Source organism: Monodelphis domestica, chromosome 1, assembly GCF_027887165.1.
Source record: "Monodelphis domestica isolate mMonDom1 chromosome 1, mMonDom1.pri, whole genome shotgun sequence".
Taxonomy (NCBI): domain Eukaryota; kingdom Metazoa; phylum Chordata; class Mammalia; order Didelphimorphia; family Didelphidae; genus Monodelphis; species Monodelphis domestica.
Genome location: NC_077227.1, coordinates 521567762 through 521580735, shown reverse-complemented (window position 1 = coordinate 521580735; position 12974 = coordinate 521567762). Strand labels below are relative to the sequence as shown.

The window sequence follows — 12974 nt, the reverse complement described above, 5'->3', positions numbered from 1 at the left end:
TTCTTAGCATTCAGGCAACAGGTAATCAGAAGTTCAGAGCAAGTTTGTCTGGCAGCCTCTTCCCAACTGGAAGCCAGGAAGAAGTGACCCAGTTTCAGCTGCTGGGCTTCTTAACTGCCTTCTATCCAGATTTTTTTTGGAATCTTCTCTATCTCTGGTTGATTGGCAGTTCATTCAACATTCCATCTCTTGCTTCTTCTTGCAAAAGCCATCTTGTGCTGTAATCTTTCCTTTCACATACATCAATACATCCCTCTTTGACCATCTCCATGACTCTCCCCCAAATCAGGAAAGACTACTGGTCTATTCAACTTGATGCAAGGCTTCCTCCTCATTCAAGCCCCTAGTACTCATCTTTCTCTTGAAAAAATCCAAGCCAGGTTCATTTTCAGAGGTAGACATCAGTCTAATTGAAATATTAATTTGTGTTGATCTGGGTTGTGTAGCTGGTGTTAGTTGTCTAGCTTGTGAATGAAGCATAACTCCACTGATGGCAAGATCACAGTTAGTCTTCTGGAATGGATTGGCCTTAATTCCCCTTCTGGCACAGGTCAAGGTCAATGGACGTCTTGATCTAGAAGAATTTGAGCAGCTATGGAAGAAGCTCATTCGATGTCAGGTAATGATCTAACTTATTAAGTTCAGTTTAGTTCAAGCTTAGTGGAAAGAATACTGGATTAGGAAGTAAAGAGGCATAACTTTATCACTGTCACTAACTGTTGTTATTTAGTTTTTTCTTTATGTCAAATTCTTCATGACCTCTTCTGGGATTTTCTTTTTTTTAATTAATTAATTAACTAATTGAGAAAACTTTTCCATGGTTACATGATTCATGTTCTTTCCCTTCCCTTTTCCCTCTCCCCTCTCAGAGCCAATGAGCAATTCCACTGGGTTATACATGTATCATTGTCCAAAACCTATTTCCATATTATTAATATTTGCAATAGGATAATTTAAAGTCAAACTCTTTGTGAGTTTATTAGCAAAGATACTAAGTGGGTTGCCATTCCCTTCTCTAGTTCATTTTACAGATGAGGAAACTGAGGAAAGAGGGTTAAGTGACTTGCCCAGGGTCATATGCCTAAGTAAGTGTCTGAGGCCAGATTTGAACTCAGGAAGATGCAATTTCATGGCTCCAGACCCAGAGCTCTCACTAACAAACTAGTAGAGTATCAGTTCCTTGAAGATATAGATTCTCTCACTTTTGTATTTGTGTCCCCAATGCCTAAGGCACAGAGTAGATCCTTAAGTAAAGCTTGTGGATTTCAATTGATCTAGTTATGTGACCTTGGGCAAGTCACATCCCTATTCTGGGTTTCAATTTCCAAATCTGTAAAATTAGAGAATTAAATGTGGTGACCCATTCAAACCCTGCCTCAGCCACTCACTGACTATGTGATCCTGGACAAATCATATCACCTCACTGACACCCAATGTCCTCATTTGTAAGTAAGGATGATAATAGCACCTACTTCACAGGGTTGTTGTAAGGATTAGATGGGGCAACACACATAAGACATTTTATAACCCTTTAAAGCTCTATAGAAATGCTGACTTTCATTATAATACATGTTTGTTGAACTGAGACTATTTAGTCTTCCTTTATATTTAGAATAAAGCAAATACCAAGAGCCAAGACAAACGCCAGTTGTTCCATGTTTCCATGTTGCTATTTTGGTCCCCCCATAAATCCTCCCAAAGAGCATCTCCCCAAAGATGCATTCAAACCCACAGCCTGCCTCCTTGGTATTTTGCCTGGAAGCAGGAATCCTCCATGGATATTCCTGGGTGACATTCAAGGGAAAGAGATACACACCCCCTGCAAAACAGGATAGAAAGAAACTGATCTAGTTAGGGCTTTACTGACCCAGAACAGGACAAGCCATTGTGAAGGAATTAGGGGAAGGTGACAGACAGCAAGGGGAGAAGGGTGGAATGAAGTAGGGAACACCAAGGCTCTTCCAATTGCAGTGGTAGCCCAGCTATGGTGAGTTTAAATGTATTGTTGACCCTCATACACTGAGCTCTGCCTTGCCTATTTTCCATTGTTGGGCCTCATTGCAATATTATAAAAATAGCCTTCATGGATAATCAGTAAGCATTTATTAATTGCCTACTATGTGCCATGCATTGTGCTGAGAATTCAGGATAGAAAAATAACAAAACAATCCTTGTCCTCAGAGAATTTATCTTTTATTTTTTTAACAGTTACCTTCTGTCTTTGAATCCATACTGAAAATCAGTTCCAAAGCAAAAGGGTGATAAGGTCTAGGTAATTGAGGTTATGTGACTTGCCCATGGTCACACAGTTAGGAAGTGTCTAAGACCAAATGTGAATCCAGAGCCTCCCAGCTCCAACCTGGCTCTCTATCCACTGAGCAACCTAGCTACCCTAGGAACTTATTTTCTACTAAGAAGCTTAAAGTCTAGCTTGTTTTCAGAAAAGGGGATTGCCCAATGCTTTCTCTTATCCAGAGCATCATTTTAAAAATATAGAGCATAGACTCCCATTGATTTCTCAGTTCTTAGAGAAGTAGCATAATATTATCATTATTTATTATATTTTAAAAGTTGTTTAAGGTTTTCAAAGCTCTTTATAAATAAATATCTCATACAACCTGGGAAATTGGTGTTATTCATACATATTCTACAGATGAGGAAACTGAGGCAGGTGGAAATTAAGTGACTTGCCTAGGGTGATGTAGATAGTAAGTATCTGAGGCTAGACTTGAGCTCTGGTCTTCCTGAGTTCAGGCCCAATGCTTTATTACTAAAGCAATCTCTCTGGAGCTGGGTCTGGTTCAAATTTTAGTTGTAACTTTTTCTGTATAACCCTAAATAAAGTCCTTTAATATCACTAATCAGCCCTCAGTTTTGTCATCTTTAAAATGAAGGTGAATAATACTTGTTCCATTCTAAAAAGGTCTTGAGACCAGGGGTCATGGTCTCCTATAAACTGGGTATCTCTTCCAGTGGTCTTTACAAATTGGCATCTCTTGGTTGCTTAGTTTAATGAGTGAATTCTTTTCCTGTTATAAGAGCATTTTCCAGAAAGTAGAGAAGAATGCCTCTGGATTCCTCCTGGGTTCAGATCTGTGGAAAGTGATACAAGAAGCAGGTACAAAAAGATTCTGTTTATTTACCTCCCCTCAAAATATCATCTTCCTGGGCTCTAAAATGGGGAAGGAGGGAGGGAAGAATAGTCACAGTGCTTATCTCACGTGGGATTCCTGAGAGGTTAATCTGAGATAAAATGTGTAACTTAAGAGATTTTAAAGAGTTATTTGCAGACCATAAAGAATTTTAAACTGCTTAGATAGGAATTATAATGATGACTATGATTACTATCACTCCAGTGGGTCAGGTAAAAAGAATTTACAAATTACTTGCTCAAGGTCATACAGCTCATCTGTGTCAGTGGCAAGTTTCAACTCCAAGTCTGCCTCACTCTGAGGCTGGTTCTCCATCCACCATGCCACACTGTTTCTTGGAGCTCTTTGGGTTAATAAAAAGCAGACAGTCTAACTAGCCATGCTGGAATTATTTAACACAGAAACAGAACATCCCTCCAATGGCTTTCTCCTGAAATAATCCAATACTCCAATGGCTTTGTGATTTTATCCATCTGGGTACTTCCTCCAACTGTACAGATCGCAACCCTGCCCTGCCCTGCTGTCACAGATGACTCTTGCCCTTGTCCTCTTGGAAATATTTGATTTAAAGAAAGAGAGATAAAGGCATAGCTAGCATAGCCCAAGCAGGATTATCCCAGGGAAGCTGAATGTCTTCAGGAGACGGAACAGCATTGTAGTAAATTCCTTCATTCTGCTGACCTCTACTGGCTTTCCAGGGCTCAGATGCTCTCAGCACCAGGCAGGTTTCTCATGTGTTGGCATGTTTTTCCTAATTGGCTTTTCTCCCCCGAGCATCTCTAATTGTGAGAAAATAGCTCTGTCTGATTGATAAGTGCCTGGAAAGGAAGTTCACATTAAAGACGCTTCCATCTCAGCATCTGGCCAGCCAGAGAGTAATATCCCCTGGCAGATTGATGGATCCTTTTCAGGAGGGGTTTGGAGCTAAATGAAATTGAGTGAAATCTGTCTGATACATAGAAGGGGGAGGAAAATGGAAGAGGATGTGTAAATGGAAGAAAAAAAAACTTTTAAATCCAAGGACAAGATTTATTAGTTAATACTGAGGTTTTACTAGAGGTATAATTGGCACTTTCAACTGAGGCAAGCCTAGGGGTAGACAAGATAGGTAACTGTCCAGGGTATCTCATTCAAGTTGTCACTATAAGGAATTCGTTTTAATTTTATATTTCATTATAAATTTATATACTTTTGATATTGCAAAAGTCTGTTCTCCAAAGTACCTACGTTTTTATCTTCTGTCAAGGCAAAGTATATATCTCACAATGAAGATATGATAGAGATTCCTATTTCCCAATTCCATCTTTAAGTAAGTTTCTTTAAGTTCTAAGAGGCAAAAAAGGGCCAAGGTCAGTCATGTTAGCCTCTTCACCTCAGTCTCATCTTGAGTCATTAACGAATTCTTTTGTCATCAGGATTATTCCTAGATACTTCCAATAACAGTGAGCTGCTAGACCTCATGGCCATTAGGTATGGAGATGGAACTGGAAAAATATATTTCTCAGACCTGGTCTGTTTGCTCATCCGCCTTGAAATTGTGTCAAGTAAGTAGTGCTTAGTGGGCTAACTTCTGGGAAGTTCTCACTTACATTGAGTTTGATCACTATAGGGATCACCATCATTGACTTTCAGAGAGCCAGGATGCTCGTCCATTGGTATTGTGGAAAGGAGATGGAACTATCCAGGTCCTGCCTTTCTAATTAGCAGGAGACCTTCCTAGGGGAGGAATCTATTGATAAGATATTTTCTCAATAGGACTAAAGAGAAAGGGACAACTCTACACAAAGTGGTTTTTAAAAAAGATAAAGTTTAGACAATCACTGGTTTCTAGATTAGAGAGGAATCTTAGATACTACCAAGTTCAATTCCCTCCTAATCAAATAAAGAAACTGAGCACAAGAAAGTGACTTCCCCAAGGTCACACAAATGATTTGAATTTGGGCCAAATGAATCTTGTTTGTCTTGGGTCCCTTCAGTATCTCTTCATCTTTCTCTTCAGTACAGCACCCCTTCCTTCCTCTTCATTTATCTAATACTCTTTACCTTCTTCATCTCTTTCAAACTCCCTAATAGCAATCAAAACATTCGCAACAGTCATTTACATCTTGATATAAATTCAAGTCAATATTGTTCTTGCTAAGCTTTACATCTTAAGGATAGAATAAAATTTTTGTCCTTGAACAAAATAACTCCAGGCCTTAAAAATCAATGGAGATGCTTTGGCAAGTGCTCCTGAAGTCTCTCCATTTTGGAAGTCCTCTATTTTGTCCCCTCCATAGTTGAATTCCCAGTCTTAAAGAAGAATGAATAGTGAGATTGTTATAGATTCTAAATCAATTCTAAAAGAGTTGTCAGGATACTCAGTTTTTCTCTAATTCATGAGTCACAGGAATTTTTCAGATGAGGAAATAAGTCCTGAGAAAGTAACCTTCCCAAGATGTTTGAGAGTTTGACTGCATTTGAATCCCAGATGTGCCAATCATTACATCTCTGGCATTGGTGGAGTTATTTCCTTTCTTTAGCCTTTGATTTCAACATCTGTTAGATGGGGAAATGGTACTATATGGTCTCTGATGGCCCCTCCAGATCTACACCTATGACCATAAAATCTGCAAGGGTAGCAAAGTAACTTAGTGGATAGAGAGTCAGGCCTAGAGAAAGAAGATCCTAGGTTCAAATCTGGCCTTAGATACTTCCCAACTGTGGGACCCTGGACAAGTCACTTAACCTCAATTGCCTAGATCTTACCACTTTTCTGCCTTAGAACCAATACTTAATATTGATTCTAAGATGGAAGGTGAGGGTTTAAAAAAACAAATCTTCAGTAGAGAACCTAGCAAAGGAAGCTTCAGAAAACTATTTTTGTATACAATTCTAGCATCAATTAACCAGTATTGATTAAGTTTCTACAATGTATCTAGGTCTACACTAGACCCTCTCAGGGGCAAGAGACACATGTAAGATTTACACAGTCCTGATGCCAGCAAGCTAACAGTTTATTGTGGAGACAGGATTAATGCTTCAAAATAAAGTGTGCCAAATAGAAAAGAAGCCAATTGCATACTATCTTTTGTGAGTCCAACTTTAACTGATAATGTAGTCTGGAGAAAAGAGAAATGGGTGTGGGTTAGAGATATCAGAGGAAGCTCTTTGGAGGGGAATAGGTACTCAAGCTGAGCTTTATATGGAAGGCTAAGTGGAAAGAGGACTTCTAAGCTGCGATAATGTAAGCAAAAGAGTGCCAAGATGAATGAACAAAAGGACACTTGATCAAGTTATAGGATCCAAATTGTCTCCCTCCCTCCCATCTCTTCCCCTTCCGGGAACTGGCAAGTAATTCATTCTGGGTTGCATATGTATAGTCATGGAAAAGATATTTCCATATTTTTCATTTTTGAAAGAGAATAATCACATAAAACCCAAACCCCAAAATAAAAAAGCAAGTAAACTAAACTGGAAAAGCATATGCTTTGATCTGCATTCCAATTCCAACAGTTCTTCCTCTGGAGGTAGATATAATTCTTTGTCCTAAGTCTCTCAGAATTGTCCTGGATCATTGTATTGCTGAAAGTAGCTAAATCTTTCACAGTTGGTCATTCAGTATTGCTGTTACAGTATATAATGTTCTCCTGGTTCTGCTTATTTCACTTTGTATCAGTTCATGTAGGTCTTTCCAACTCTTCCTGAAATCATCCTGTTCATCATTTCTCATAGGACAATAGTATTCCATCATCATCATATATGACAATTTGTTTAGCCATTCCCCAATTAAAGGACATTCTCTCAATTTCTAATCCTTTGCCGCCACAAAAAGAGCTGCTATAAATATTTTTGTACAATGAGGGCCTTTCCCTCTTTTTTTATCTCTGGGGGATACAGACCCAGTGCTGGCAATACTGGAACAAAGGGTATATATTATGCCTTTCCAATACCATGTAGGGGTCTAGAATTTCTTCTGTTTGCCCTACTCTATTTTCTTCTCTCTCCAAAGGAAGCATCCCTTTTTATCTCCTTCCCAGATATTTTCTTCCTCCTTTTTAAAAATTACAAACTTAACCAACATAAATATATTTATTGTATTCAAAGAACAATAGAAAAGGAAGATTGGATCCACTCTATATGTATTTTGTATATTCCCATTCATGCACAAGTAGTCTCTCTCATTAAAATATAAGTTCCTAATAGGCAGGAATGGTTTTGTGTTTTCTTTGTATCCTCAGACATAATGTCTGGCACTTATGGAGTGCTTAATAAGTATTTGTTGATTGATGGGTTGCATATAAAACTGTGGGTTTTTATTGCATATAGCTTTTTAAATTTCATTTCATTATGGTGGTAACAAAACTGCCCTACTTATCAAGAAGTAGGACATCCTTCTAAAATGTCTCTTGGCCTTTTCCTGAGTACTTTTTAAATGTTTCATTTACACTCTTTTCTTTCTTCTTCCTTCCCCTTCTCTCCCTCTCTAGAGGCTTTTCATAACCTTGCAAGGGATGGGAGAATCTACTTGACCAAAACTGAGGTAAGGCTGCTTTCCTTTTCTCTCTCAATACCTAGAAGCTCCAAAGTCCAACTCCTGGTCTTCTTTTAGCAAGGTGGTGCTTTTTTCTTGGACTTCATTCAAGGGTATTTATCTCTGTGGACATATTGAGCAAGCCTGGCGCCACGCAGTACATCAGAGCCCAGCAGCTCCCCTCTCCCCAATTACAGCCTTTATATATTGCTTTCTGTTAGCACTCCTTTAAGGTCTTGGCAGATGGATTTTATTTTTTTCCCAAAGGCTTAATAAAGCAGAAGATTATGTTGGAGTAATAAATACAAGAGGGATAGGAAGAACAACTCTGAGCTTTGGGTACCATTTAACTTTGTCATGTTACATTGATAAAGAAATAGTCTCTAGGCCTGACCAATAGGCATGTATCTTTGGCATGTTGGCCTCTCCTGCTTCTGCTGAGATGACAGCAGAAATATATGGGCCTAAAGGGAAGCCTTTGAGGAAGTCATTTCATTCTTTGTGTGTCTTTCCAGGTCTTTACCAGGAATTGGGATTAGTCAGGGTGCAGGATAGAAAAGAACAGGATAAACCCAGTATGATCAAGTATACATTGTGCTGTGGCCCTGGACAATGATGACATGAAACCAAAAAGAGGTGGGGGAAGGGGGTTGGAAGGAGTTGAATTTGCATTAAAGAGAAAAGTCAAAATATAATTTCTGCTTGGACTTGAGGCAGCAAAAGTAATGGGTGAGGGGAAGAGAATCCTGAGGATAATAATGTTGTTGTTGTTTTTCTTTTATCTTAGTGGCTCAAGTTTAACATGTATTGCTAAGACATTCATTGAACAGGCCTTACAGAGAAGGTAAAAAGTTGCCCTAAACTTTCTTCCAAGAATTAGCATCCCTTTGTCCACTTCCCCACCAGTGGCTATAAAATTTCTCCAAAAAGATCAACAGCAAACTACCTTCCTAGACCAAAGCCCATATAATAACAATATGGTCAGCTAGACCACAATGACGAGGATACTAAATTTGCAGGTCTGGGACCATTAGTATTCAAGAAATCGGTCAAATTATTTCAAAGGGATTGTTTAATCATTTAGGAAAGTTGGGACTGAAATTCTAAGAAGCACGGGGTTTCTGGGTAATGAGTGGATCACAGGGAAGGAAATCTTTTCTCTCATTTCCTATGCTCTGGCCATCTTGTAGACAACATTGGAAACTTTGTCAATATGTCTACCACCTTTCATCTCTGGAATTTCGGCCCTGAAGACCCTGATAATCTGACTGGACATTGTTTATCCTGAGCAACTATTTCAAGAAGGCCTCAACCATGTTTCACTTCAATTCCTTCTCTCCAAGCCTATTCTCAACAGAATTACCAACTACCTTGTAGCCCTGGGTACCCTTTTCAACCCATCACCTCCAGTCTGTAACCATAATCAGACCACCTCTACCTTCATTCCTGAAGAGATGTATCAGCCTATTCCACTATGCCCCCAATCGACATCCCAATAAATTTCCTAACCAAAGAGTGCCTTCTCAGTCTCTGCACCCCTATACATGATGTTGCTACCTATTAGAATGTAAGCTTCAGATAAGGGCTTGTTTTTTCTTTTGTATTTGTACCCCTAAAATCTAGCACATTTTTAATAAATGCTACACTTAATAAATGCATTCATTTATTATTTCATTTATACTTTCATTCATTTCAACCAAACTTTTTAATGAAAAACCACATGGTAGTTTTTAATGATACATAGTAACTGAAGGTTTTAATGGTACATATTAACTGAAGATTCTAAAATTAACCAACATCTCTTCTAAGGATGTATTAAGTTGATAAGGCCAATAGGAGTTAGAGAGAGTTAAGGTACTTTTGGGAAACAACATAGATGGAAAGGAAGACCTAAATTCTAGGTTTCAGAAGTCTCTATCACTCTTCAGTCTCTAGGGACCAATATAAATACTGACCAAGGTGAGGCAAACTTCTCCCCTTCCTCCCTCTCTCCTTTCCTCCCTCTCTCCTTCCCTCTCTTCTTCCCTCCCCCTCCTCTGTCTCTTAGGTTAGCCAAGATAAAGTTAAGACTTTTCAAAGGAATCTTTATATTTTTTTTCATTTTTCAAAGAATGATTCAATGTTGACAATGAAATTTAGAACTTAAGTTTTAATAGCTTAGGAATGCACTAAGATTTTTTGTGACATCCTCTACTTTTATCACATAAGGTCCAGAAGAGGACAGTAGTTCTTAAACCTCAGAACTTGAAAATATGAATTATTATTATTTATGGTTTTAGTCATCATGAGATGAAAGTTGCAAATACATCCTCTCTCCTGGAAAGACAATCAATAGAAGGTCAATTGGTTCCTCTTCATAAGCAATAGAGAACCTATGGGAAAGATTTGCTTAGGAATGATGATGAAAAGCATGGCAGAGGGACTGGGCTGTAATAACACTTTGAAGACAAGAAATAGGAGTGAAAGATGAAAGGGTAAATAGAGACTTCTCACTGCTGACTATGCAAAATAATTTGATCTCAGTATAATTGTTAAAATAGATGGAGGGTGGCTGGGGAGACATTCATGGTTGTTAATATCTATGTGAGATAAATACATAGATATTGGTCACAAATGATTTCTATGCTTTTGCTATATCGGTTGCTCAGAGAAGCCTAATAGTCATGAAATGGTATCTAGGAAATAGGTAACCTTGTACAAGTCACTTATCTCTAAGGGTTTCAGTTTCTTCATCCATAAAATGAGGAAGCTGGACTAGATAACTCTGAAAATCCTTTTCATCTCTGATATTCTGTGACTCATTAAATTGAGAGAGAGATGGATAGACAGAGAGAAAGAAAGCCTTCCAAAGAAACTTCCCTGGTAGACTTTTACTAGAGTCTATTGAATTATTATTTTTTTAAATCAACAACAAAAAAATTTTTCTCTCATTTCCATTTTTTCAGTTGAGGAAACTGAGGCAAACAGCAATTAATTGACTTGCCCGGGATCACAATGCTTACAAGTGTCTGAGGCTAAATTTAAATTCACAATTTTCCTGACTCCAGGTCCAATGCTCTAATTATCATGCCACCAGAAGAAAAAATAAAACAGAAAAATAAATCTCTCATTAACAAAGGTGCATAGCCAAGCAAACAAATTTCCTCACTGACTATATTCAAAGAATGTCTCATTCTGCACTCTGAGTCCATCACCTTAATGATAGCATACTTCATCATCAGTCCTCTAGGATCATGATGGTCATTGGGTTAATGAGAGTTCTTATAGCTTTCAAAGTTGTCTTTATGGTGTTGTTGTTGTACAAATTGTTTTCATAAGTTCTTCTGCTAATGTAACTCTCCAAAAATTTATAAGTCTTCAAAATTGCTTATTTTTATAATATTGATATAATAGTGTGCCAAACAAATTTAATATAGAATTTATAAGAAAGGCATATGATATGGTTAACTGATACATGAATCAAGAGCATCACAGGAGAATACATCAGTTCAGAAAAGGATAGAGAATTTAGTATGGCCTCCATTGCCCTATTGTCTCTTTGGCCAACATGTTGGATGAATGGTAGCTAGAATGAACTAGCAGAAGCAGAATGAACTCTCCAGACAAAGAGAATCACTAGCGATCTAGATTTGTACAGGATTTTCAAACAAAGGGTCTGCTAGAGTAGCTGTCCCATCACCCATGAGGCAATAGGGACAGGAAGATGAGACATTAGCAAAGCATGAGGAGATGTTCTAAAATGTAAGCAGGAAAGCCTACTCAAGATGAGAACAATGAAATGATAATTATACCACAGCAGCAAGCTCGCTCTAAAGTTGTGTCAGCCAATTCTAACTAGAACTTGGTATGATTTAAGTCTTAAGCACATTAGAGTTTTATAACATGGTACAAAGAGAGTGAAGCCATGTACTCCTGTGGCTATATATTGTATAAATTGCTCTAGTCCTGCTCACTTTATTCAGCATCAATTCATAAATCTTCCTATAACTCTTTGAAATAATATTTTCCTTATTTCTTATAACACAACAGTAATCCATCACATTTCTATACTTTTTTTTTAGTCATTTCCCCAAGGATAGGTACTCTCTTAGTTTCCAGTTTTTTGCCACCAAAGAAAGAGTTGCCATAAATATTTCTGTACACATATAGTCTTTTCCTCTTTCTTTCATCATTTTTTGGGAATAGGTCTATCAGGGCTAGAGCTGAAGCCCACCATATAGTATAAAGAAACAGCCCATGGCAATTTGGAATTATGCCCAAAGGGCTATAAAATAATGCATGCCTCCAGCAATACCACTACTAGGTCTATATCCCAAAGAGATTTTTAAAAATGGGAAAAGAACCTGTTTGTACAAAAATATTTACAGCTGCACTTTTCGTGGAAGCAAAGAAGTGGAAACTAAAGGAATGTTCCTCAATTAGGGAATGACTGAACAAATTGTATTATATAATGGTGATGGAATAAGGAATGATGAACAGGATAATTCCAGAAAGAGCTCAAAAGACCTACCTGAACTAATGCAGAGTGAAATAAGCAGAACCAGGAGAACATTGTACACAGTGACAGTAATATTGTGATAAAATGTGATAGACTTTGCTACTCTCAGCAATACAATGATCCAGGACAATTCTGAGGGACTTATGAAAAAGAATTCTATCCACCTCCAGAGAAAGAACTATTAGAGTATAAATGCAGATGAAAACATGGGTTGGGGGGGGCAGTCCATGGCCAATATATTACAGAAGGAATGGATTTAAGGGGTGAAGGACCAGTTGTCATTAAAGCCAACACTGGCTTCAGTCAATTCCAATTAAACATAGCATTTCTTCCACATCTGTTCCCTGCACATCCATAATTTGTTAGTCTCAATACTGCCTAAAGAGGAGACATTGTCTGATGTGAGTAATCCTAAAGAATGTAGTTGTTCACAGGCCCTTCGGTGATTGAGGGCTGGGATCAGAGCTTTAACTAGGTCACATCAGCCAAGGCTTTGTCCCAGGAAAGGTAAAGGGCCCTTAAGAACATTATCTTCCTGGAAGTAATTCTCTGGCCTGTTCTGGCCATGATAGTTCTTCTTTCCTTTCCCTCCGTAATTCCACCTAACCTCAAGTCTACACTAGAAGCAGTGGCATTTACCATTTCTTCCCTAGGATACAGATACATTTTCAGTAAAGTAGAAACTAGAATGTCCTAAAATGTAAATCCTCTTCCCACACATGTAATACCTGCCCTTCCCCTAACTCCACAAGCTGCTTACCATTTGAAAATATTGGTAGTTAGAGCTCTGACTGGACTGTTAACTTTGCTA

General features: G+C 38.1%; 1 protein-coding gene across 1 annotated transcript in view; it reads left to right on the top strand.

The window, feature by feature from the left end:
• The window catches only part of CAPN13 (calpain 13), a 120949-nt gene extending 111648 nt beyond the window's left edge, over nt 1-9301 (top strand). Inside the window, exons 17-22 of the mRNA XM_056817393.1 lie at nt 551-619; nt 3040-3118; nt 4568-4696; nt 7622-7674; nt 8453-8509; nt 8856-9301. Coding sequence (XP_056673371.1) covers nt 551-619; nt 3040-3118; nt 4568-4696; nt 7622-7674; nt 8453-8479 — 357 coding nt within the window. The 3' untranslated portion in view covers nt 8480-8509; nt 8856-9301. The remainder of the gene's footprint in view (nt 1-550; nt 620-3039; nt 3119-4567; nt 4697-7621; nt 7675-8452; nt 8510-8855) is intronic.
• The last annotated feature ends 3673 nt before the right edge of the window (nt 9302-12974 follow it).